The 25197-nt window shown below is 41.9% G+C and overlaps 1 protein-coding gene across 1 annotated transcript in view; it reads left to right on the plus strand.

Moving 5' to 3' along the window:
* Window positions 1-25197, plus strand: part of FKBP9 (FKBP prolyl isomerase 9) — a 44752-nt gene that overhangs the window by 11031 nt on the left and 8524 nt on the right. The window contains exons 2-7 of the mRNA XM_086396493.1: window positions 3522-3667; window positions 4223-4412; window positions 4702-4847; window positions 9680-9869; window positions 13978-14123; window positions 22011-22197. Of these exons, the coding sequence (XP_086252619.1) occupies window positions 3522-3667; window positions 4223-4412; window positions 4702-4847; window positions 9680-9869; window positions 13978-14123; window positions 22011-22197 (1005 nt within the window). The remainder of the gene's footprint in view (window positions 1-3521; window positions 3668-4222; window positions 4413-4701; window positions 4848-9679; window positions 9870-13977; window positions 14124-22010; window positions 22198-25197) is intronic.

The raw sequence follows: 25197 nt of genomic DNA on the forward strand, positions 1-25197 counted from the left end.
ATCCCATGGACAGAGGAGCCTAGTGGGTTACAGTCCATGGGGTCACAAACAGTTGGACACAGCTGAAGCGACTTAGCACATATAGAAAAGCTTAGTTGCCCCTGTGCCAGACACACAATAAATACTCTCTAAATAGTAGTTATTATTAAAAACTCTCATTACTTTTGGGTTCTGTGAATGAAAAATATAAAGTTTCCAGCTTGTGCATTGTTGCTGTTTGCACATGTTCTGTGCCTGGGAAGCTTTTGAAGCCTAAATTCTGGTCCATTGTTAACCTAAACCCTCCAGTTTGATGACGGTTCAGGGTGTGGCAAGATCCCAGCCAAGTGAAATTGGAGAGCTGGCATTCCGAGGGTGGTTGTTTATTTCTCCTGGAAATAGAGGGTGGAGATGTAGAGCCACTTGGTCACAAAGCTGATCATGCGCTTTTGTCCTCTGGCTTGTTAGCCAGAACTTGGACGTTTGCTTTCTGTTCACCAACCTTGGGGAAAAGAAGGTGGTAAAATGGACTATAAAGCTAGGAGGAGAAAGGGAAGGAGGGGACAGATCTGACAAAGCTGCTCTGATGGGTGGTGAGGTGGACCATGCTGCTCTCCCAAGCTGATCATTGGGGAAAATAAGAAAAATGTAGAAGTAATTTACAAAGAAGAGCAGCACGTCCTAATGAGGTGAATTCCAACAGCTCTTAAGATTTATTATACAAGCACAGTTGTCCCTCGGTATCCGCGGGGGTCAGGTTCCAGGACCCCTTTGGATACCAAAAGCCTCAGGTGCTTAAGTCCCTTATATAAAATGGTGTAGTATTTGCATGTAACCAAGGCACATCCTCCTGTGTACTTTAAATCATTTCTAGATTACTTCTAATACCTGCTGCTGCTGCTGCTAAGTCGCTCACTCGTGTCTGACTCTTAGCGACCCCATGGACTGCAGCCTACCAGGCTGCTCTGTCCATGGGATTTTCCAGGCAAGAGTACTGGAGTGGGGTGCCATTGCCTTCTCCATCTTCTAATACCTAATACAATGTAAATGCTATGTAAATGGTTGCCAGTGTTCAACAAATTTAAGTGTTTGCTTTTTGGAACTTTCAGAAATGAAAAAAATTTTTTTTCAATTTCCAGTTGGTTGAATCCATGAAGTGAAAATTGAGGATACAGAGGGCTGACTGTATTCCATGATCATTTTGAAATTAAGAGAATTAAAGAGAAGACACATTAAGCCACTTGAAATCTCGTACTCATAGATTAATATAGATAATATTTTCATGTTTCACCTTGTGGATTTTTCATATGCATCTATATATGTAAATTCAAAATTGGATTATTTTATATGTGGCTCTGTAACCTGCTCTTTTCACGTGTATGTCTTTCTGTGCCAATGAATAAAATCTTAAAAAATTTTTCATTGATGTATAATTAACATGTAGCATTATGTTAGTTTTAGGTAAACAACGATTTTATATTTGTATGTATTGCAAAAAACCACACTAAGTGTAGTTAACATCCATCACCATGCATAGTTACAAAAGTTTTTTTCTTATGATAACTTTTAGGATTTTACTTTCTTAGCAGCTTTGAATAATGCAATACAGTATTATTAGCTATAGTCACCATTAACTATATTCACTATACAGTATTTTATTAACTGTAGTCATGTATTGTAATGCTATACATTACATAATTATAGCAGAAATCTTTTATTTTTAAATGACCATAGAGAATTTATTATATGTCTTTGTCTTTTATCCAACCAGTGCCATACTCTTGGACTTCTAAGTTATTTCCAGCATTTCGTTATTATAAACCAAGCTCTGTAGTTATTTTCTTAAACACAGTGTCTAAAACCCTGTGGGTGTTTCTGCCAGTTTATAAGGTTCAGTTCAGTTCAGTTCAGTCGCTCAGTCATGTCCGACTCTTTGCGACCCTATGAATTGCAGCACGCCAGACCTCCCTATAGGCAAAATTCATGCCTTGGAATTTTTTATATTCCCCAAAGCCCCTAGTAAAGTCTCCTAATTGGCACCCCCTTGTTGCTGCTAAGTTTGGCATTGAAGAGGATGAGAACTTGGATTGTAGCCATGATTCCATTATTTATTTTCCTACTTCAGGTCATCACCGGTTGGCCTTTAAAACACATTTATTAGTGATTTAAAGATTACTTCAGACTTTCAATCACCTGGAATAATTATGTATAGTAATACTGGCATAATCCTGAGGTTTTCAGAGCCCTTTTCACATTCTTATACGGATCTTCTGATGGCTGTTATTGTCACTCACATTTTACAGTGGAAGAAACTGAGATTGAGAGCGTTCAAGTGCCCTTCATGCTACACTACACTGCATCTTTGTTTAATTTAGTGACTTAAAAGAAAATAAAGGAAAATTAGTAACAGAAACAAAATCAGGGACCTAGAAAATAGACTGGTAGTTGCTAAGGGGAAGGGGGTGGGACAGGATAGGAGTGGGAGTTTGGAATTAACAGATGTAAACTGGTGTATATATAGGATGGATAAACAACAAGGTCCTACTGTGTAGTACAGGGAACTAGATTCAGTATCCTGTGATAAACCATAATGGAAAAGAAATATGAAAAAGAATATATATCCACATAACAGATATATGGGCTTGCCAGGTAGCTCAGTGGTAAAGAATCTCCCTGCCAGTGTAGGAGACACAGAAGACGTGGATTCTATCCCTCCGTTGGGAAGATCCTCTGGAGTAGGAAATGGCAACCTGCTCCAGTATTCTTGCCTGGAAAATTCCATAGGCAAAATTCCAGGAGCCTGACAGGGTGCAGTCCATGGGGTCGCAAAGAGTCGGACATGACTGAGCGACTGAGCATGCACACATGTGTGGATAACTAAGTCACTTTGCTAATCACTTTGTTAATTAAATTAACACAGCATTGTAATTCAACTCTGCTTCAATAAAAAATAAATTTGAAAAAGTTAGTATTAATTTGCACATTAGTATCTGTGATGTTGCTCTTAGGTACCAATCGCATAGAAATGCAGTAAGTGATTCTTTTTTTAATGGAAGAATTGGTAAGCTATTGTGCCACAAACTTGACACATATATTATTTAAGCCATAACATTTTGAGAACGATCTTTATTTGCTTTACACAGCAGTAAAAATGATATACATTGTGTGTGTGCAAGTTCAATCACTAAGTCATGTCCAACTCTTTTGTGACCCCCCTGGATTGTAGTTCATCAGGCTCCTCCATCCATGTAATTTTTCAGGCAAGAATACTGGAGTGGGTTGCCGTTTCCTACTCTTTTTTTTTCTAGAGAGAGTTATGCCGATGCTTAACTGACTAGATTTGCTGGCAATATTCAAGGTAATTTTAAAATCCCAACCCTGCAAGTACTGTCCAGTGAAGACATTGCCTGCATCAGTAATAGATCTGTAGGTTTGTTGCTTGGCAGGGACCTCACTGTGTCCATGGGTACTTTTTTACAGGTTGGTTTCACTAAGGTTGGCTTATTTATACTCTTCTCTCTCCTTTCCGTTTGGGTCTCCAGCTACGACAGAGACTCCACTTTCAACGTGTTCGTGGGAAAAGGACAGCTGATAGCAGGGATGGATCAAGCTCTGGTTGGGATGTGTGTAAATGAGAGACGGTTTGTGAAGATCCCTCCAAAGCTGGCTTATGGAAGTGACGGTGTTTGTAAGTGTTTCTTCTGTACTTGTGAAAACATTTGCTGAAACAACCAGAACATTTGCTGGCACAACCAGAACATTTGCTGGCTCTTCAGTCAGGCAGAATAGAGAGTCTTTGGAAGCTTCAGGTAGCGGAAAATGAGAAGCAGTAAACACTCACACACGGCTGAAATTTCATCTGCAGTTTATTTATTCTAGATATGAAAGAAGTGTTATTAACACAGGTATACTGAATGTTATTCTTGTTGAGAGGAAATTTTTGTTTTTTCTTTAAGTTTCACTGGGAGGGAGTTCTCTGCTGGCCTAGTGGTTGGAATAATGGACTTTGACTACTGTGGTCTGGGTTAAATCCCTGGTTGGGGGACTGAGATCCTACAAGCTGCAGGGTGTGGCCAAAAAAAATTGTTTTGTTTTGTTTTTTTTTCATTTGGAGGGAACATCACTCATTTTGGAATTGTATGTGACCTCTTGAGCCCTTCTGACTTCCATTCACCTTGACAGCATCCTTGGTGTTTCTTTGAAAGGTGGCAGCTTCTCAGTGTGAGCTCTCTTTATTTTCTAGCTGGTGTGATCCCCCCAGATTCAGTGCTTCATTTTGATGTACTTCTGATGGATATTTGGAATTCGGAAGATCAGGTTCAGATTCACACTTACTTCAAGCCTCCCAGTTGCCCTCGGACCATCCAGGTATCTGATTTTGTAAGATACCACTACAACGGGACATTCCTGGACGGGACACTGTTTGATTCGAGGTAAGCCCTGTCATTTGTACTAGTACCATTGAAATGCCCCTTAGTTCCTTCTGTCGCATCCACTTTTTATGGCCTTGGAAAAACCAGGAAAGGGACTCGTTCCCAGCTGCTCTGTGATTGGGAACAAAGGTGTATACCTGCCTTTTCTCCAGGGATGGGTATGAATCCATTGGTCAGCTGAGTTTGAGCTCACCAAAAATCAGCTCAAATTTTAACAAAAATCTTTTGAAGGATGAGTTAGAGGTGCCCTCGTGGTATGGAACGTCTCCCTTTTCTCATTGGTTTTCAGTCACAATCGCATGAAAACATATGACACCTATGTGGGAATTGGCTGGCTGATCCCTGGAATGGATAAAGGGCTGTTGGGGATGTGTGTGGGAGAAAAACGCATCATCACCATTCCTCCTTTTCTGGCCTATGGAGAAGATGGAGACGGTAAGTCCTTCCCATTCTTCAAGCTACTCTCATCTGTCTATTTCTTTTGCAGTGGTTGGTTTAACTTACTGTGTGAAACCCACCAGAACTTGTGGTCTAGACTTGCAGTGTCCAATAGGGTAGTCACCAGCTATATTTAGCTATTTACATTTAAATTAAGTTAAATAAAAATTTAAATTCTGTACCTTGGTCACACTGCCACAGTTCAGGTACTTAAAAGCTACTTGTTGCTGAGAGCTACTGTACTGGACAGGCACTCCAATCACTGCAGGAAGTTCTGGTGGACAGTGCTAGTCTAGGTCATCTGCTGACTGATGGTTAAGATGCAGAAATCTCCATCTATTCACGGTCATTTTTGTTCTTAAGTAAGCCGTCTATCATTGCCTCAGAAGCTGTAACCTTAGGCACCAACCTCTCCAACCTATGTTTTCCCTTCTGTGAAATGAGATTTGAATTAGATAGTCTAAAGATTGTAGCCATCAAGGTAGAAATTCAGCTTATGTTGCCAAAATTGTCGTGTTTTTTCACTGATTTGTACCTCCTTAATGGGTTTTACCTGTGGCATTAGCTCCATGTGAATAAGTGCAAAGTACTGATATAATTTTAGAGGATACATTAATTTGAATTCGTGTCCAGTTTGTAGTTTCACTATGGAGGCAAGTGGTAAACTATTTACTAGCTGATAGAATTTCTTACTCATGTTTGAATTTCAGGCACATTTAATCACACTGACAAGCTGACACAACAATGAGACCTTCAGGCATTTAAACAAACTGATATATGTAGTTAAGAATAGAAATGAGGCATTCCTGGAGGCATTCCAATGGTTAGGGCTTCAAGCCTCCACTGTAGGAGGCATAGGTTCCATCCCTCATCAGGGAACTAAGATTCCACAAGCCTCCGAGCAGTGTGGCCAAGAAAAAAAAAAGAAACAAAAATGTGATGCTATTTAAGAAGTTTACTGATAGTGGTACCCAACTTCTAATAACCCCCTAATATAACGTTTTCCAAGCTATGTTTCCTGGCCCTAGGTCTGTATACAGAGCAGGAGAGGGGAGCCTTCTCTCCTGTTGACTTCCACTTTTGGTACTTAGGATCTGCAGGAAGTTTCTTTAAAAACCTTCTAAAAGAAGAACAAAGCAGCTTGAAAACAGCTACTGTAAATATATCTTAATTCTCCCCTCCTCAAGATATGTTCTTATCTTATTGATACTCAAATTTTGTCATCCTTGGCTAGTAGAAGTTCATTCCCTTTGACTCTCAAATCCTTTTGTCTTCATCCACATGCATACAATGAACCAGATAAAAAGAGATGCCTAGCCTGATGTGAGGACTGTTATTCATTTATTTTAAACAAATAATTGCTAATTTAAATATTTAGAATAGTTTATTTAAAATAGTTATTTTTAAATGCTTTATACTTTGACATTCTGCTCAGCTATCCAGGCATAAATTTAAGTAGGTGAATTGTATGGGAATTAAATCTCAGTAAAGTTGTAAAGGTCAGTTTTCATTCCAATCCCAAAGAAAGGCAATGCCAAAGAATGCTCAAACTACCGCACAATTGTACTTATCTCTCATGCTAGCAAAGTAATGCTCAAAACTCTCCAAGTCAGGCTTCAGCAGTACATGAACCATTAACTTCCCATGTTCAAGCTGGATTTAGAAAAGGCAGAGGCAACAGAGATCAAATTGCCAACATTCACTGGATCATCAAAAAAGCAAGAGAGTTCCAGAAAAACATTTATTTCTGCTTTATTGACTATGCCAAAGCCTTTGACTGTGTGGATCACAACAAACTGGAAATTCTGAAGGAGATGGGAATACCAGACCACCTGACGTTCCCCTTGAGAAATCTGTATGCAGGTCAGGAAGCAACAGTTAGAATTGGACATGAAACAACAGACTGGTTCCAAATTGGGAAAGGAGTATGTCAAGACTGTATATTGTCACCCTGCTTACTTAACTTATATGGAGAGTACATCATGAGAAATGTTGGAATGGATGAAGCACAAGCTGGAATCAGGATTGCCAGGAGAAATATCAATAACCTCAGATAAGCAGATGACACCACCCTTATGGCAGAAAGTGAAGAATAATTAAAGAGCCTCTTGATGAAAGTGAAAGAGGAGAGTGAAAAAGTTGCCTTAAAACTCAACATTCAGAAAACGAAGATCATGGCATCTGGTCCCATCACTTCATGGCAAATAGATGGGGAAACAATGGAAACAGTGACCAACTTTATTTTTTGGGCTCTAAAATCACTGCAGATGGTGACTCCAGCCATGAAATTAAAAGACACTTGCTCCTTGGAAGAAAAGTTATGATCAACCTAGCTGCTGCTGCTGCTGCTGCTGCTGCTAAATCACTTCAGTCGTGTCCGACTCTGTGCAACCCCATAGACGGCAGCCCACAAGGCCCCGCCGTCCCTAGGATTCTCCAGGCTAGAACACTGGAGTGGGTTGCCATTTCCTCCTCCAATGCATAAAGTGAAAAGTGAAAGTGAAGTCACTCAGTCGTGTCCGACTCTTCTTGACCCCATGGACTGCAGCCTACCAGGCTCCTCCGTCCCTGGGATTTTCCAGGCAAGAGTACTGGAGTGGGTTGCCATTGCCTTCTCCTGCTGCTACTGCTAAGTCACTTCAATTGCTTCTGACCTAGACAGCATATTAAAAAGCAGAGACCTTACTTTACCAACAAAGGTCCATCTAGTCAAAATTATGGTTTTTCCAGTAGTCATGTATGGATGTGAGAGTTGGACTATAAAGAAAGCTGAGCACCAACGAATTGATGCTTTTGAACTGAGGTGTTGGAGAAGACTCTTGAGAGTCCCTTGGACAGCAACCAGGGACTGGAGATCCAACCAGTCCATCCTAAAGGAAATCAGTCCTGAATATTCATTGGAAGGAGTGATACTGAAGCTGAAACTCCAGTACTTTGGCCACCTGATTTGAAGAACTGACTTGTTGGAAAAGACCCTGATGCTGGAAAAGACTGAAGGCTGGAGGAGAAGGGGATGACAGAAGATGAGATGGTTGGATGGCATCATCAACTCAATGGACATGAGTTTGAGTAAACTCCGGGAGCTGATGATGGACAGGGAGACCTGGCCTGCTGCAGTCTATGGGGTTGCAAAGAGTTGGACATGACTGAGCCACTGAACTGAACTGAAAGTTGTTATAAAAAAGCAAACATTCAGGTAGTACCTAATAATGCTAGAAAAATTTAAACACTAGGGCTTCCCTGGTGGCTCAGACAGTAAAGAATCTGCCTGCAATGTGGGTTTGATCCCTGGGTAGGAAAATCCCCTGGAGAAGGAAATGGCAACCCACTCCAGTATTCTTGCCCGGAAAATTCCATGGACAGAGGAGCCTGGTGGGCTACAGTCCATGGGGTCACAAAGAGTCGAACACGACTGAACGACAAACATTTTCACTTCACTTTCAGGGTTAAGTGAAACTTTAAGGTGTTCTATTTTCTATTAAATTAAAAGATAGAGAAAAGTACAAAAGATTAACATTCTACACACACCCTCCCATACCCACACCTGCAATTGAGGCATTGATCACACCTGGCATTCCAGAGGCCAGCTTGGCAGCCCACTTTCAGCAGACTTCACCATTCCTCTGAAGGAAAGGAGATGGGGGAATGGTTCTGCAACAGAGACAGCTGAAGGAGCACAGGCTCGGGATGCCCAGTGGTTCGCTTGCCCAGGCCTTCTCCTTTTACGGCATAACAAGTGGCAAGTAAGAGTGTTGACAGAGGTGTTTGTCAGGTCACTAACTTCCTTTTATCCCAGAGTCCTGGGTTTAGAGTCAGGTATTGGTGGATGTTGACCTCTGCAAGAAGAGTTAGTGCCCAGTAATCTCTTCATGTGGATTATCCCATTGCACATATTCAATAAATCCTCACTGCCAGGAATATCCAAGAGAAGCAGTACCACCCTGAAATGAGATAGACATGATTTGAGGACTATTTCTATTTTGGATTGTGGGTGGCATTTTTTCCCCCCTCTTAGCTAACTTTAGTTTTGTTTATATGTTGTTTTGGATGCATTTAAAGGAGTGAATTTTTGCCTCTTTAAAAAATTAGCTGCGAGTTCCCAGACAGAGAACAGACTTGTGGTTGCCAAGGGGGAGGGCGGTGGGAAAGGAATGGATGGGGAGTTTGGAATTAGCAGATGGAAGCTATTGTGTATGGAATGAAGGGGCAACATGCTTCTACTGTATAGAACAGGGAACTACAATCAGTGTCCTGCAGTAAACCATAATGGAAAAGAATATGAAAAAATATATATATGACTGAATCACTTTTCTATACAGCAAAAATTAACACATTATAAAGCAACTATACTTCAATAAAATAAATTTTTTGAAAATTGACTACGAGTTCCAAAGAACAAGTCTAGGTAGTGTTCTCCAGAACCATGTCCGAGCTTTGGAATGTCTGCGATTTGCATCTGTACACAAATAGAAGCCCACAGAGGTATGTATTTGGGTTTGCATGTGGGTGCATAACCTCCCACACAAGGCCTTGATTTGCAAGCACAAGCATAGAAAATGTGGTCACAGTGGTCTCCATGTCATTAATATTGGTTTGCTCCTGTTTCTGAGGAAGCCAGGCTTCAAATTATACCTGTCAGCCCACGATTGGACACCATAATGAGACAGAAGGTTCCATGGGGAACCACCCAAGACATGAAAGAACATTTATTTCCTTGGCTTGAAAACTTCAAGGAATGTGTAACACCAATGCTGTGGGTGTTGAATTGTAGTTACAGTACTTCTAAATCTTGTGTCCTGATTTCATCATCTTACTTCATTCCACTCTAGGGAAAGACATTCCTGGTCAGGCATCTCTGGTGTTTGATGTTGCGTTATTGGACCTCCATAACCCTAAGGATGGCATTTCCATTGAGAATAAAGTAGTGCCTGAAAACTGTGAGCGGCGAAGTCAAAGCGGGGACTTTCTCAGGTATCATTACAACGGCACGCTCCTGGACGGCACATTCTTTGATTCCAGGTGAGCAAACAGGGTCCTTCACTGACCAGAACATCTATTAACTGCAGTTTACAGCTGGCGGGACCATGATCTGTTTGCTTGTCAGTGCTGATCTGGAGTTAGTATTTTCATCTTCCATATAGGTTTGTATTGTTTGATACTGAATTCCTTCAGAGGCTGTTAGAACAGTCTCCCTGGGCTCTGTAGGAAAGCAGGAGGGCTCATGCTAACTCCCACCACCCCTGTAGACCGTGCTCAATGATCCAAGTACAAACCCAGCTCTTGAGTCTGAGACGGGAAGTGACTGGAAGTGAAGTCCAGGCCGTAGGATGGAAAGAGAACAGACCTAGTATCAGGAGACCTGGATTCCAGGCCCTGTATGTGGTGCACTGAGGCATTTAACCTCTCTGAGCATCAGTTTTTTGCCTGTTGTTAGCTCCTTTCTCAAAGAGATGGTTAGATTAAAGAGAGAAGGTGGGTGGAAGTGCTTTGCAAACTTTGATGACTTATCTGCTGCAGGAACTGTTTGACTGCATTATGCTCCTCCCATCCTGATACTAATTAGGAGGCTAATTACCGAGCCTGTCATTACTCAGTTTTGTATTGTTTATCACGCTTAGCTTGCAGTCTTGATCAGGCAACAGGCATTTGGTTTGTGTTGTTTGGGAGACATTCCTTTAGCTTCCTATAGAGCAAACAAGTAGTGACAGCAGTCTTCTTGTCTCTCTGAGGTAAGAGGCTTCCTGTTTAATTAGTCATCTGGAAACATTACAGAAGAATTTTTATATGGTATACTTTTATTTGCATAAGTCATTTCCTGCTCCTAGGATCCCTTCTTTTAAATTTTTCATTTGATTTTTTGGAAAAAGGCAATAGTTACATTGTTCAAAATTAAAACAAAATATGCATTAAGATATGTTGTATTAATCACCCCTGCCAACCTTACATCCCCCTCTCCACAAGCCACTTAGAGTTAACCACTTTTATTAATAAGTTTCTTTTCTTATTCTTCAAGTGTGTGGATTTTTTTCTAATGCAGATATAATCAAATACAATTGTTATATTATTAATATCTTCTCCCTTTATAGAATATAGCATATAGAATACTATATGCACACATATATAACATTATGTATTATATATCCATACGGAACATAATGCTATGTACTATATGCACTATTCTGCCCCTTGCTTTTTTTCACTTTGGGACTTTTTCCATATTAATGCATTGAGAGAACTCATTTTTTTGTCTGTAGTGAATTGGGTGACCATACCATATTTATTTAACCATTCCCCACTGATGACATGGAGTTGTTTTTATTCTTTTTCTATCAAAAAAACTCAGTGTGTCTGTATGTGTGTGTTTGTGCACATGTGTGTGATTGAGTCACATATGAGCTTGGTTCTGTCTTTTATTCCCTGGAATTACATTTCTAGTTGAAAGGCCATTTTCCAAGTAGATACCAGATTTCTTCCCTTGTTAATGGAACCACAGTTTTCTTAGGTTTCAAACAGATTTCCATTTTAGTATACTGGGATCTAACTCATCCTAAGAGCTAAGTAATATTCTATTATAAAGATTTGCCTTAATTTAGTAATCAGTCCTCATTATTTTCTACCTTTTGATGTTCTAAGTAGAGCTGCAGTACTTACTTTTGTAGTAAAATCTTAAATAATATAATTGTTTCCTTAGGATAAATGTCTAGAAGAATCTCTAGATCTAAAGTTATGTATATTTTTACAGCTTTTGATATAACTACTAAGCTATCCTTAAGGAAGGTTTTACATCACTAAGAGTACCCCATTCCCTGCAAACTCAGCAACATTAGGTATCATTTATAAATTATTTTTGCTAATTTATAGGAGAAAAATAGAATTTTATAATTTTAATCGGAATTTATTTGATTGCTATTAAGGTTGAAATTCTTTAAAATGTTTATTGACTATTTGGATGTTTTCTTTTGTGATTTACCTGGTTGTGTCTTTTGCCTGTTTTTATATTGAGGATATTGGCATTTGTCCTTTTCTTATTAATTTGGATTTTGATACATTAAAGATACTAACTCTTTTATGGTTGCATATTGTTGAAGGCATATTGCTTATTTATTTTCATTTTAATTTTGGTTATTGTGATTTTTGATCTGTTTTAAATATAACCTTTTATGTTGTTAAATGCATTCCACATCTACTTTATGGCTTCCTTTATTCTTATGTAAATTCTTACACATATATATTCTGTTTTGGATAACTTGCTAAAAGTTCTCCCCTCGCCTAGGGTATATAAATATCTACCTGTATTTTCCTCATGCCTTTCTCATTGTTTTTTTTTTATCCTTTAAAATATTCTCTATTAGAATTTTTATTTGAGAAACTATTATGTTCTTATTGTATAAGTGAAACAATGCAAAGATATTTAGTAAAATGTAATAATTTCACATCAACCCCTTCCATTTTCACCACTTGAGGCAAATATTAAAAACCTTCCACAGACTCTCTCCATGCTTGTAAACTCTTTCATGTTTAAATCTGTAATCCATCTGGAATTTATTGTGGTGTTCAGTATGACCATAAGGATCTAAATGTTTTTTTCCCAGATGGTTAGCTAGTTTTTCCAGCACTATTGAATAACTTGTCTTTTCCTCACTCATCCAAAATCTGACATTTATTATGTACTAAATTCTTACACACACTTTGAGTCTTGGTCTAGAATTTTTATCCCTTTCCAGTGATCTAGCTATTATTCCTGGGCCACTATCACAGCTTTAGCTATGGTAACTTTTTAATTTGTATGATAGAGAATATTCTTTTTCTCTTTATTTTTTTTTCTTTTTCTCTTTAAACATTTTTTTTTCCTATTAAGTGATACATTGACATGATTTAAAATTCTGGAAGTATAAAAGGATAAACAAGGAAGAATTTTCCCCCTCTCCTTGACCATCAACCTCCTAGTTCCCCTCTTCACAGGGAACTAGTGTGATGATGTAATAGGTCTTCCATTCATATACAGTGAAATGCAGATAATTATGTAAATAATCTGCTTCCTGGCTGAGGAGAGTCACTTGATACTGTCATTTCTTCATGCTCTGTGGCTCTGTGGTCCCTGAGGGGCGCTGAGAAGGAAGAGCGCCTCACAGCTCTGCCTTTTCATCTCCCTGCCCCCACTGCTGGCCATTCTCTCTGAGGCCATCATCCTTGGGCTGTGTTTGAAGAGACACTGACAGTGAACTGGCTCTTTCAGGACAAGCTTTTTGCCACATCTGCGCCATGTAAGGGTGGGTAATGCGCGCAGATCATTGCAGGTCAGTTTGGTAGCAGACCTGACGTTTGAAGTTTTATTATTTTATTCTGGAATCACCAGGCTTTGGGAAATTTATCCCAATTCTCTCCAAACTCATAGTGTAATCAGAACCAGAGAGGTTGGATCTCTCCACTGAGCGGAATGCTTGGGTCTCCTGCCAGAGACATTGAGAAAGGCAGGTACTCACCCGGAGGTGGCTTGATGAGCAGCAATTACAGCAGGGAGGGTTCATCCAGGCCCTGGTGGAGACTGGAGAGTTAAACTGCTCTCAGTACATATACTACTTTTCTGGCAGTCCAAATATTCATGTCTCACGTAAACAGGTGTTCTCCTCTTTAGAGAAATTCTTAATTTCTTTTTAAATTTTTTCCCTTTTTTGGCTTTCCTTTGAAACTTTATATTAGAGTAATAGAAGACTTTAAAACTTCTAAATAAAACTGTTTACAGGAGCTCACAGATAAATTCTTAGTTTCTGTTAAGGACCCCTTGATGCTTTTTTCATTGACTAAACATGGTCCCCAAGAGTACAGTCGTTTCCATTAGCTACATTCCTGCATGGTTGCTTCTTGTAACCTGCATCCAGTTCATAACCTGACTAAAGCCAAATGCTGGAGGGCTTCTTTATGTGAGCATTTCTGCTGGAAGCAGCTCCCACGCTGTGTGTGGACCCTTGTTCGCCATTTCAGGGAAGCATGTTTCCTGGCTCGTCCTCCGGCTCTAGGGTGCACCGCATCTCTGGTCTGGAGGCCTCCGTGCTCTGGCTGCTTCATGGAACCTGTTCCACAGCAACTGCGGCGTCCCTTGTGACCAAGCTCTTTTCCTCTTTCCCAGCTACTCGCGGAACCGCACTTTTGACACGTACATTGGGCAGGGCTACGTGATTCCTGGGATTGATGAAGGTTTACTTGGCGTCTGCATCGGAGAGAAGCGGAGGATCGTGGTCCCCCCTCACCTGGGGTATGGTGAGGAAGGAAGAGGTGAGCTCTGGGTGCTTCTAGGATAAACTGAGAGCACTAATTGCTGCTTCCACAATGCTTGGAATAGGGCCTCTTGAGAGCCAAAGCATAGAAGCTAAAGTCTAGCCTCAGACTTGAATGCTCAAATATAACTCTAGTTTCTAGAGGTGCTCTGCCGTTTCTCCCTGTTACCCCTGCCCGTCTTCCTTTTGAAAAATTTAAAACTACATCAGAGTTGAAAGAACTGTGCAATGAACTCCACTTAGATTCACCAGTTGTTAACATCTTGCTATGTATTTATTTTTTCTGTATGTGTAAAACTATTTTCTCTTTGTTGAGCTATTTGAAAGTAAATGCCAACTCCCGCTTCTTTTGTTGAAGTATATTTGACATATAACATTGTGTGCATTTAAAGTGTACATGCTATTTTGATATGTTTATATATTGTAATGTGATTGCCATTGTAGTGATAATTAGCACCTCTATCATGGTGTGTGTTCAGTCGCTCAGTTGTGTCCGACTCTTTGCGACCCCATGGACTGTATAGCCTGCCAGGTTCCTCTGGCCATGGGATTTCCCAGGCAAGAATACTGGAATGGGTTCCCATTTCCTACTCCAGGGGATGTTCCTGACCTAGGGATCGAACCTGACACAGGGATCAAACCTGAGTCTCCTGGATTAGCAGGGAGATTCTTTACCACTGAGCCATCTGGGAAGCCCTTCTGTCATGGTACATAATTACCATTTTTTTGAGGGGGTTGGGATAATTGATAATGAGCAAGTTTGATGATTATAATATTGTTGTCTGTATTTGCTATACTGTGCATTGTATTTTGGTTTTTGTTTTTAACAACTTTATTGAAATATGCCATAAAATTCACCTATTTTAGGTATACAACTCAATGACTTTTAGTAAATGTATTGAGATGTACAGTTATCATATTAATCCAGTTTTAGAATATTTGTCACCCAAAGAGCAAACTTTTAAAAAAAATCACATCATATATGTTGACTTTAGAAAAAGAAAACAGAGCTCATCAACAACAAAAATTTCCCATAATCTCACCAGCCAGGAATAAGCATTATTAATATGGTAGATGGAATACTGGCCACAAAGATGTCCATGTTCTAATCTGCAGAACATGTGAATATGCTATTTTACATGGCAAAAGAGACTTTGCAGATATAATTAAGGTGAGGGTCTTGAGATGAGGAGGTTATCCTGGATCATCCAGATGGCCTTAATGTACTTCCTAGGATCTTTATATGGAGAAGGCAATGGCACCCCACTCCAGTACTCTTGCCTGGAAAATCCCATGTACGGAGGAGCCTGGTAGGCTGCAGTCCATGGAGTCGCTAAGAGTCGGACATGACTGAGCAACTTCACTTTCACTTTTCACTTTCCTGCATTGGAGAAGGAAATGGCAACCCACTCCAGTGTTCTTGCCTGGAGAATCCCAGAGACTGGGGAGCCTGGTGGGCTGCCGTCTATGGGGTCGCACAGAGTTAGATATGACTGAAGCGACTTAGCAGCAGCAGCAGCAGCAGGATCTTTATAAGAGACCAGAGAGAGGAGAAAATGCTAGGCTGCTGACTGAGAAACTGGAGGAAGGGGCCACAAGCCGAGGAAGAAGGGTGACCTTGAGAAGCTTGAAAGATGAGAAAACAGATTCTCCTCTGAAACCTCCAAAAGAAACACATCCCTGCCAATAACTTTAGTTTAGACTTTGACCCCTGAGTTATAAGAATACATTTCTGTTGTTTTAAGCCACCAAGTTTGTGGTAATTTGTTACAGCAGCATTAGGAAACTAATACAACTATAAAGTGGTTGTATACTTCTGTATCTTGAGTATATGTGAATCTGTATTGGTAAAAGGAAATACATATCCATTTACACTAATAAATACTGACAAAAATTGTGATCATCTACACATATTACTTTGTAATTTCTCTTTATCTAATTTGTTGTGAACAGTGTTTTATGCCAACAGGTTGCATAGAATTTTAATGGTTGCATAAACCATATTTGTGCAAATATGCATATCTATTCCAAACCATATTTCCTTTCTTTTTTTCTAATATACCAGGAACTTTGCTAACTTAGGAATAGTTGATGCAGTATTGTTTTGCTTTTGTGTTCTTTTTGCTGGCTGGCCTGGCTGGCTGTACACATTCATTTCGTTAACCCTCTTCTGACTTCTACTACTGCATCTATCATATGGATTTCAGAATTTTCCCAGTAGGATTTGTTTGAAAGGTCTAAGAAGCCCCAGGTTGGTTGTATTTTTTTCTCTGACTTAAATTTCTGTTATAAAGCCACAAGAAGTCACAGCTTACGATCTTAAGATCATTCAGCAGGCCTCACTTCCTGTCCTGTTTGTCTAGTGTCTTGATGGTCTTTTTTTTTTTTTGTATTATGTAAATGTCTGTGCTGTACTAAGTCACTTCAGTCGTGTTCAAATCTGTGCAACCCTGTGGACTGCAGCCATCCAGGCTTCTCTGTTTGTGGGACTCTTCAGGCAAGAATACTTGAGTGGGTTGCCATGCCCTCCTCTGGGATCTTTCCAACCTAGGGATTGAACCCGCAGCTCCTACACCTCCTGCACTGCAGGTAGATTCTTTACTGCTGAGCCACCAGGGAAGCCCCATGCAAATATCTACTTCTAGACAAATACATACAGGAATAAACAAATACTTTCAGAGTACCCTGTTTTGTTATGCCCTTAGAACTAATTCTTCCCTTCCCTAAGAAGAATATTGCTGATGGAAAACATTTGGTTAAATTATTTTTCTACTTTTGGCTTTCTCTCAAGTATGAGATAGTTTGCAAAGAATTATATAAAGTTCTGGGAAGCATTTGAAGTCTCATACATTTTCTGGGCACAAGGCTGCTTCACCCTGAATCATGTGTTGCCATGGAGGGAGGGGCACCCTGGCAAGTAACACCCAGGTGCTCTTGCACAGGATCTGTCTCTGACCTGTTGGTTAACAAGTACCTCTAGCCTTCTGCAGGATTTGCACAGGACCTAACTTTAATCATGGAGGGACTGACCTTAGAAGGGTGTCAGGACCCAGAGGAAATCTGTAGCTTCCTTACCGAATACCACAGGATCGGGAATATTTGCGGAAGGAAGAAATGCTGGGCTCTTCTGGGTTCTCCAATTGATCAGCATTTCATTTTGTTGCAGTTATGTTCTCTTACAGGGTTGATGGAGGGGAGGGGACAGTCCTTCTGTAAAGGCTCTGGGCCTTTTTACTGTCTGCTTTGTTCCATGGGGTTCAGCCCTAACTTTAGAGCACCTGGATATGTTCCCGACCGTGAAGTGGAGAATAAATTCTACTGCAGGGTTGTGGAAGCATCACTTCCTCAATGGTTTTCTGCCCCCCAACTTCCACATTACCTTTTTTTTAAATTGGAGGGTAGTTGTTTTATAATGTTAGTTTCTACTGTACAACAGCATGAATCAGCTATTAGTATACATATATCTCCCCCCTCTCTTGAGCACATTTTCTTTTAAGCACTCTTTTTCAAAAGTTGAAAGAGAAGCTAATGTTTGACCCATACTCTCAAAGATTTCTCATATATAAGCTCGTTCAAACTTCAAAACAGTTCTCAGTTAAGAACATGAGCCCCAAAGAGGTTGAGTCCACAATAGCTAATTAGTATGGAGCTGAATTGGACCCAGGGCTCTTACTGCCTGTGTCACAAGTGGAGGGGAAGAATGCCTTTCCATTAGGCTGTGACTTGTTGAAACCCATATATGGAGAACTGAGGACTCCAACCGGAAGTCCCAGAGCTCTCAGAGGAAACTCATGCTTCCAAGGAGTCACCGAGCTTCCTTCTGGTCCAAAGTGCCAGTCGGCTTTATTTTTTTGTCATCTGTGTCTCTTCTTGAGGAAGCTTATCTAGTGGAGAAAATTGACGACTACTTTTCTGCATTGGTTATGGGTTTATTCAAAGAGGAGGCTGGTGCCATGATGAAAAGCTAGATTTCAAGTTTGCTGGTAATGGGGAGGAAAATCATTTCCTCTATGCTTCTAGGTTCTTCTGGCTGGTCTAGGAATTAAATTGATATGAGACAGAATAACAGGAGAAAATCAAAGTTTAAGGACGTATATATGGGAGGAATCTAAGGAAACTGAGTAACTCACCAAAATGTTTGAAGCCCTCGCCTTAACATCACCTTTAGCTAAAGACAGAAGAGGATGTTGGGTGTAGTGTTTTCAGACTTCAAAAGGGAGGAAGGTGATTGACTTGGAGAAGGTAAAGCAAGTGTTAGGTATACAGATATTTGTTAGGCCACACAGACATTGGGACCTGAGAGAAATTTTAACTAACAGACTGCTAGTTTCCTCCCTGTCTACACACCTAATTCATACTGTAGTAATCTATGGTATAGCTCCCCACCTCCCCTACCCCCGAACAGGTCCTCTATCTACATTCTTTAGGCAGTTAAGTAGGAGATAAAAGAGGGTTTTTGTTTGAGTCTTTTGGGTCTTGCTCTCAACTTGAAATAATGCACATGTCAAAGAGATGTTTTGGGGTGGTAAATTTTGCTCCCCTACACTGGGGAGAATGGGCCACCATTTATAGGGGGAACTGTCATCAGGTTGGCTCATCATCAGTTACTAGGAAAACCAGCATCTGGCACCGGCCACACCTGTAGGCAGTTACTGATTAAGCACTATGATTAAGATAATTGGACAGTGATGTGAGTGAAGCAGGAATTGGTCAAGCAGGGGCAGTACAGAGAGCAAGAGAACAGCCATCTTGAATGTAGTTCAGTCATACAGTTGGCACAGGGAGGTTAAATTTGCATTGGCCCAGTGCCATCAGGTCCTTGTCCCTTTCTGGGCTTCATCCACATACTTTCTTCAGAGAAGTTAATGGAACTGCTCAAGATGCAGCTTTCTTTCTCACCAATCTCCTATACCAACCATGGCCTGCAGCCTGGTCCTCTTCATGGAGATGTTCAGTCGCTCAGTCGTGTCCAACTCTTTGCGATCCCATGAACTGCAGCATGCCAGGCTTCCCTGTCCTTCAGTATCTCTTGGAGTTTGCTCAAATTCATGTCTCTTGAGTCAGTGATGCTATCTAACCATTTCATCCTCTGCTGCCCTCTTCTCCTTTTGCCTTCAATCTTTCCCAGCATCAGGTTCTGTTCCCTGGTTGACTCTTTGCATCAGGTCGTCAAAGTACTGGAGCTTCAGCTTCAGCATCAGCCCTTCCAATGAATATTCAGGGTTGATTTCCTTTAGGATGGACTGGTTTGATCTCCTTGTTGTCCAAGGGACTCTCAAGAGTCTTCTCCAGCACCACGATTCAAGGGCTTCCTAAATAGCATCCGCTGCTCACTTACAGACCATTTAGCACAGTGTTCCTTAAACTTGGCTGCCCCTTAGAGGGGCAAAACAAAGCAACACAAAAGCCCTGGGAAACAAAACAGAACCATACTATGCCTGGCGGCACTCTAGTTCAGCTGTTCTCAAATGTTGGTGCTGTCACAGAAGAGAATCGCCTGAGAGCTAAAAGATTACAGAACCAAAGGTGCTGCCTGGGAAAAGCCCTGGCCCTTTGTATTTTCACCCAGTTCTGCAGGACATCCTGATAGCACCCAAGACCGAGACAGACCACTGCACTAGATAAGCTAAATCTGAATCTTAGAGGGCACCCAGGTGATTTTTTTTTTCAGGTCATCATGACTTTTTCTTTTATTCTGTGAATGTGGTGAATTAATTTTTATTGTGGTGAAATGTACATATTTACCATTTAAACACTTTTTAAAGTTTACAGTTCTGTGCCATTGAATTTATTCACAATGTGGTATAACCATCAACATACCCAGAACTTTTCTATCATCCCAAACTCTCCATTACCCTCTCTCCCTCCAGCCCACGTGAACCGTCATTCTACTTTCTGTCTCCACGAGTTTGCCTATTCCAAGTGTCTCACATAATTGAAAACATACAATATTTGTCTTTCTGTGTCAGAGCATAATGTTTTCAAGGTTCATTCCCAGTCGATTGTAAGGGATAACCAAGATTGAGAAACCATTGAGATGGCTCCACAGCCACTCACCCCTGTTAGCATGTCCTGTTTCCTGCAGAGAGCGGCCCTTGACTCTGGTTTCTGAGCACCTTCCTATGGCAGTTGGCAGTACCTGGTTCCTATGGAAAAGATCCTGCATCTTGTTACTGCTCACGTTAGCAACTCCCCATCACTAGTGAATATCAGGCACCTGTGTTCTGCTGTGGACGCACAAGCTTCTCTAATTACACCTTGGTAACTTCGGGCAGGTGTCTAAACCTGTGCCTCGGTTTCCTCATCTGTAGGTTGGGAATATGATTATAATGAGATTAAATAAACTAATACATCGAAAGCACTTACAAGAGTGCCTGGTACTTAATAAGCACCTATCCATTAAGTATGTGTTAGAGAGAAAGCAGACAAAAAACAGAAAAGTACATGGTGGGAGTTGGAAGATCGGGGTGAGGAGGGGCTGTTGATGTTCACGTATCTCTACTGAATTCTGTTGATAGCTGTGTTATTTTCTTGAACAAGTTATATATGAGTTGGTTTCCTTGTCTGCAAAATGCTAATGAAAATATTATACATTCTTGATTCTAAGTATTATTGTTTACAAATCTTTTACATTTAAATTCTGAAATGATTTGGCAAATGTGGTTAACAACTGATGCCTCCCTAGAAGCGGTCATTAGATTCATGCAGGAATTGCTGTTCCTGAATTTATGATAATATTTACCCAACAAGGTTGCTGCAGAGATTTAATAAGAGAATGTATGTGAAAAATGCTTTGTAACGTGTAAAATGGGCTTCCCAGGTGGCTCTAGTGGTAAAGGACCTGCCTGCCATTGCAGGAGATGTAAGAGATGTGGGTTCAATCCCAGGGTCGGAAGATCCCCCGGAGAAGAGCATGGCTACCCACTCCAGTATTCATGCCTGGAGTATCCCATGGACAGAGCAGCCTGGCAGGCTATGGTTCACTGGGTCACAAAGAGTCAGACAACTGAAGTGACTTAGCACACACACACACACACACACACACACACACACACAGTGTAAAACATTATCTCATATACGATGTGAGATAATGTTCTCAAAAGTGGAAGTGCAATAACTTTGTGTAGAACAGGACGTGTCATAAAGCACTTTGTGAACTGTTAGGTGTATATCTTAAGGGGTGTATATGGGCCAGTTTTAGCTAGGTATTTTCCCCCATGATGCTGATGCTGGGAAAGACCCTAATGCTGGGAAAGATTGAAGGCAGGAGGAGAAGGGGATGACAGAGGATGAGATTGTTGGATAGCATCACCGACTCAATGGACATGAGTGTGAGCAAGTTCTGGGAGTTGGTGATGGACAGGGAAGCCTGGCGTGCTGCAGTCCGTGGGGTCGGAAAGAGTTGGACACAGCTCAGCGACTGAACTGAACTTCCCCCCATGAAGTTACTGTTGTTTTGCTTCTCTTGAGCAGTGGTAGGGCACTAAAGTGATTTTATTTCTCTAACTGATTTTCTTATTTCACCTCTTCTAGCAGGAGCGGGGCAAGTGTTAATTGGCTGAGCTTTAGTTTTCTCATCTCTGATGAACTTAGCTGTAAGTCTTTCAGGCTTAACCATTCCATGGGGCAGTAGTGCACTGTCTTGACTTTTAGTCCAAACTGTGCTCCTGACTGTGGACCCTGGACAAATCTGTGCCTCAGTTTCCCCATCTATAAAACTGAGTTAGTTTACATTTTAACAGCCCTTCTAGCTTTGTTCTTCCAGCATCCCTAGGATTACATAGCTGGGTCCCTGCGTTTCTCACTGAGGTCTGTGACGAGTACCTGGTGACACGAGGGGTCAGGTGTGCTGCTACTATTCTAATTGCCTGTGTCTGTCCTCTAGGGAACATCCCTGGCTCGGCCGTGCTGGTGTTTGACATCCACGTGATTGACTTTCACAACCCGTCAGACTCCATCAGCATCACCTCCCACTACAAGCCCCCTGACTGCTCAGTGCTGAGTAAGAAAGGGGATTACCTCAAGTATCACTACAATGCCTCACTTCTGGACGGGACCCTGCTGGATTCCACGTAAGGGCAGCAGGGATTGGGGGGGTGTGAGCCTGGCGGATAACAGTCGGTATTCCCGTGGCCCCCCTTTTCTTGTCCCGATACTCATCGAGGGCTTTTGCTTCCATGCCTTTGCACTGTGTATCTTAAGTGTACGTCACTACTCTGGTACCTTGTTCTAAGAGTTCCCTCTGAACGGTCTCATCTTGTCCCCTTGAAACTGTCTGAAAAGATCTCGTAACTACTGTCTTTAAAAATTAACCCACAGATAAAATCCAAGCTCCAGAGTCTCTCTGGAGGCACGTGAGGCTCTCTTGTCGCTCCGTTCTGCCTCAGCAGTCTCATCTTCTGCTGAGGTCCGTCTTCGGCCTCCCAGGGGTGCCGTGTGCCGTGGTGCAGGATGTGCACCGCGTTCATCCTTCCTCCTGGCCAACCTCTGCCCTGGTCTCAGTGCCTTCCCTTTTCGCAAGGTCTTTGCCTAGTTCCTAGGAAGAATCAACTGTTCTCACTTCTGTAGTCTCATAATGTTTTATGTGTTACCTGCCTTTTAGTTGGGGGCTTCCCAGGTGGCTCAGTGGTAAAGAATTCGCCTGCCAATGCATGAGACACAGGAGACGTGGCTTTGATCCCTGGGTCAGGAAGATCCCCTGGAGGAGGAAATGGCAACGCACTCCAGTATTCTCACCTGGGAAATCCCATGGACAGAGGAGCCTGGCGGGCTACAGTCCATGGAGTCACTAGAGTCGGACATGACAGAGATTGAGCTGCGCACACACCTTGTAGCTGTTTTTGTTTCTATCACTGTTGCTGGTCTGAACACCTTAGATACTCAACATGTTTATTCATCTTTTTACTCCTTACACTTAGCCCAGAACAGAACGCAAAGGAAGTATTTTATAAATATTAATTGAGATGAATCTAAAACCATATTACTAGGAATCAACAGTGTATACTAGTATCATGCAGGTAAAAGGAGCTTTGCTCCTTATGTATCTGAATCTTTAGATTGTCTTTGGAAGTGAAAGTCGCTCAGTCACGTCCAACTCTGCGACCCCATGGACTGTAGCCTGCCAGACTCCTCTGTCCATGGAATTCTCCAGGCTAGAATACTGGAGGAGGTAGCTGTTCCCTTCTCCAGGGGATCTTCCCAACCCAGGGATCGAACCCAGGTCTCCTGCATTACAGGCGGATTCTTTACCATCTGAGCCAAGGTAATATGCTATTCTCTTTGGGAAGGAAACATTTTCAGCCTTTCTTTGTGTCTCCATATAAATACATCCATTTTTGTACTGAGCCTGGCTTAGAATCCTAAGTTTAGTCTTAAGGAGAAAGAACAGCTTCATATAAATATGTGCTACTGCATTTATTCTAGATGGAGAGGGTCTTATCTCCTTCTTACCCATCCCTTTGTCTTCTAGCCTCAGGTGACAGAGTGTGGCCAGGTGTGGAGAGCTTGAGGGACATACTGCTCAGAGCATTCTCTCTGGTGCTTTGAGACCTAAAGCATTTAATGTATTTCATCAGATCTCAAATGTGTTGGTTGTTAGAAGCATCATTTTATGTATCTCAAGAAACTAAGAACGCTGTCAAAAAATAACAACATGATGTCTGTTGTAAGATGTATCCCAAATCAAGAAGAAATTAAAATGTGAAAAAATGTGCATTACAGAATCAATGAAATATGCTCTAGCTCCTGGGGCCCAGATTTACAGGAGAATCTAGCTTACAACAAACTTCACTGCACTAATGATTAGAAACTTGTGGAGGACAGTGGGGAAGAAGCATGGCTTGCATTTGTTCTGGGTTCAGTGAGCTTGTGCATGGGAAAACAAGGTTAGGACAGCCTGTAAGGCCGATGGCCAGCTGTCATTGCTGGGGCTGACATTCCTATTCTTGTTGGTCCTCCTACAGCTTTGGAAAGGGGAAGTGGGGGTGGGAAATGAACAAAGGAATTTCTTTGGTGGATCAGGATATGCGTCTCTTGTGGGGTGGGGGAATCCGATTTCCTGCTTCTGAGGCCTGTTTGGCGGATGCACAATATTCTTACAGAGCATGCAGGAGCCACGTGACACTCCTTCCTCTTCCCAGAGACTCCATCCTGAACCACGGGAGTCATTTGTGTCACGTGTACATTGACACGAAAGAGCAGTGTCTGGGCGGCCCTGCGGGTTCTCTCCTGGGTGGAAGTTTCAGAGTACCAGGGTCGTGGGAAGTGCGGCAGGAGAAGGCTTACCTGTGTGTGGGAGGAGCTTCTTCTGGAGGATGGGGTCTGGCCCCACCCCAAGCCCACGTGGGCTCTATTAACAGCTTGGCAGGTGCGGCTGTTGTTGCTCATTGATCGCGACTGGGAGAGTCTGTGATGGAAGGGAGAGAGGGGAACGTGGGTGGAGAGCCAGAGAGGGCTGCCTGTAGGCAGGAAGCAGGAAGCTTGCGGCGAATGGGAAGCCGGGAATACACAGAAGGAATGAGGAGAATGTCTGAGACAGAAACTGGCAAATCAAAAATAAAAGGATGACTTGAGGGAAAAGAATGAGCTGGGTTTTCAGAGATGACATGTAAAAACAAGTTTCTTGTTTAGAGGGTTCTCTTCATGTGTGTTGAAACTGGCCTCAGAAAAGAATAAACACTTGTTATTTGATAACTCAATGAGTTCTTGGATATTCTGTAAGATTTTGAAACCCAACTGTCCCATGGGAAGTTGCCCAGGGTCCCTGGAGAGAGGCAGTGTGAGGGCGCCTCTGTGCTGCTGACAAAGGAGGGTTGTGTTGGGGTAGGGCAGAGGACGAGCCCTCCCTCAGGCCTGGGGCCAAGGCGTCCAGTGTTCTGGAACTGGCTTTGTTTCCCTTTCACCCCAGGTGGGACAGATGCCAATGCTGTTTTGGCCCTTCGCCTGCAGGAGGCTAGGAAGCGTGAGAAGGGGAGGTGACCAAAGGGGCGGTACCTTCCTTGTCACCACCTGGTGATGGATATCAAGGGGGCACCAAGATAGCCAGGAGATGTTTCTTTGGATTTGAAGAATAT

Source organism: Bos grunniens, chromosome 4 (genome assembly GCF_055505025.1).
Source record: "Bos grunniens cultivar Pamir isolate PY7600 chromosome 4, Bosgru_T2T1.0, whole genome shotgun sequence".
Lineage (NCBI taxonomy): Eukaryota > Metazoa > Chordata > Mammalia > Artiodactyla > Bovidae > Bos > Bos grunniens.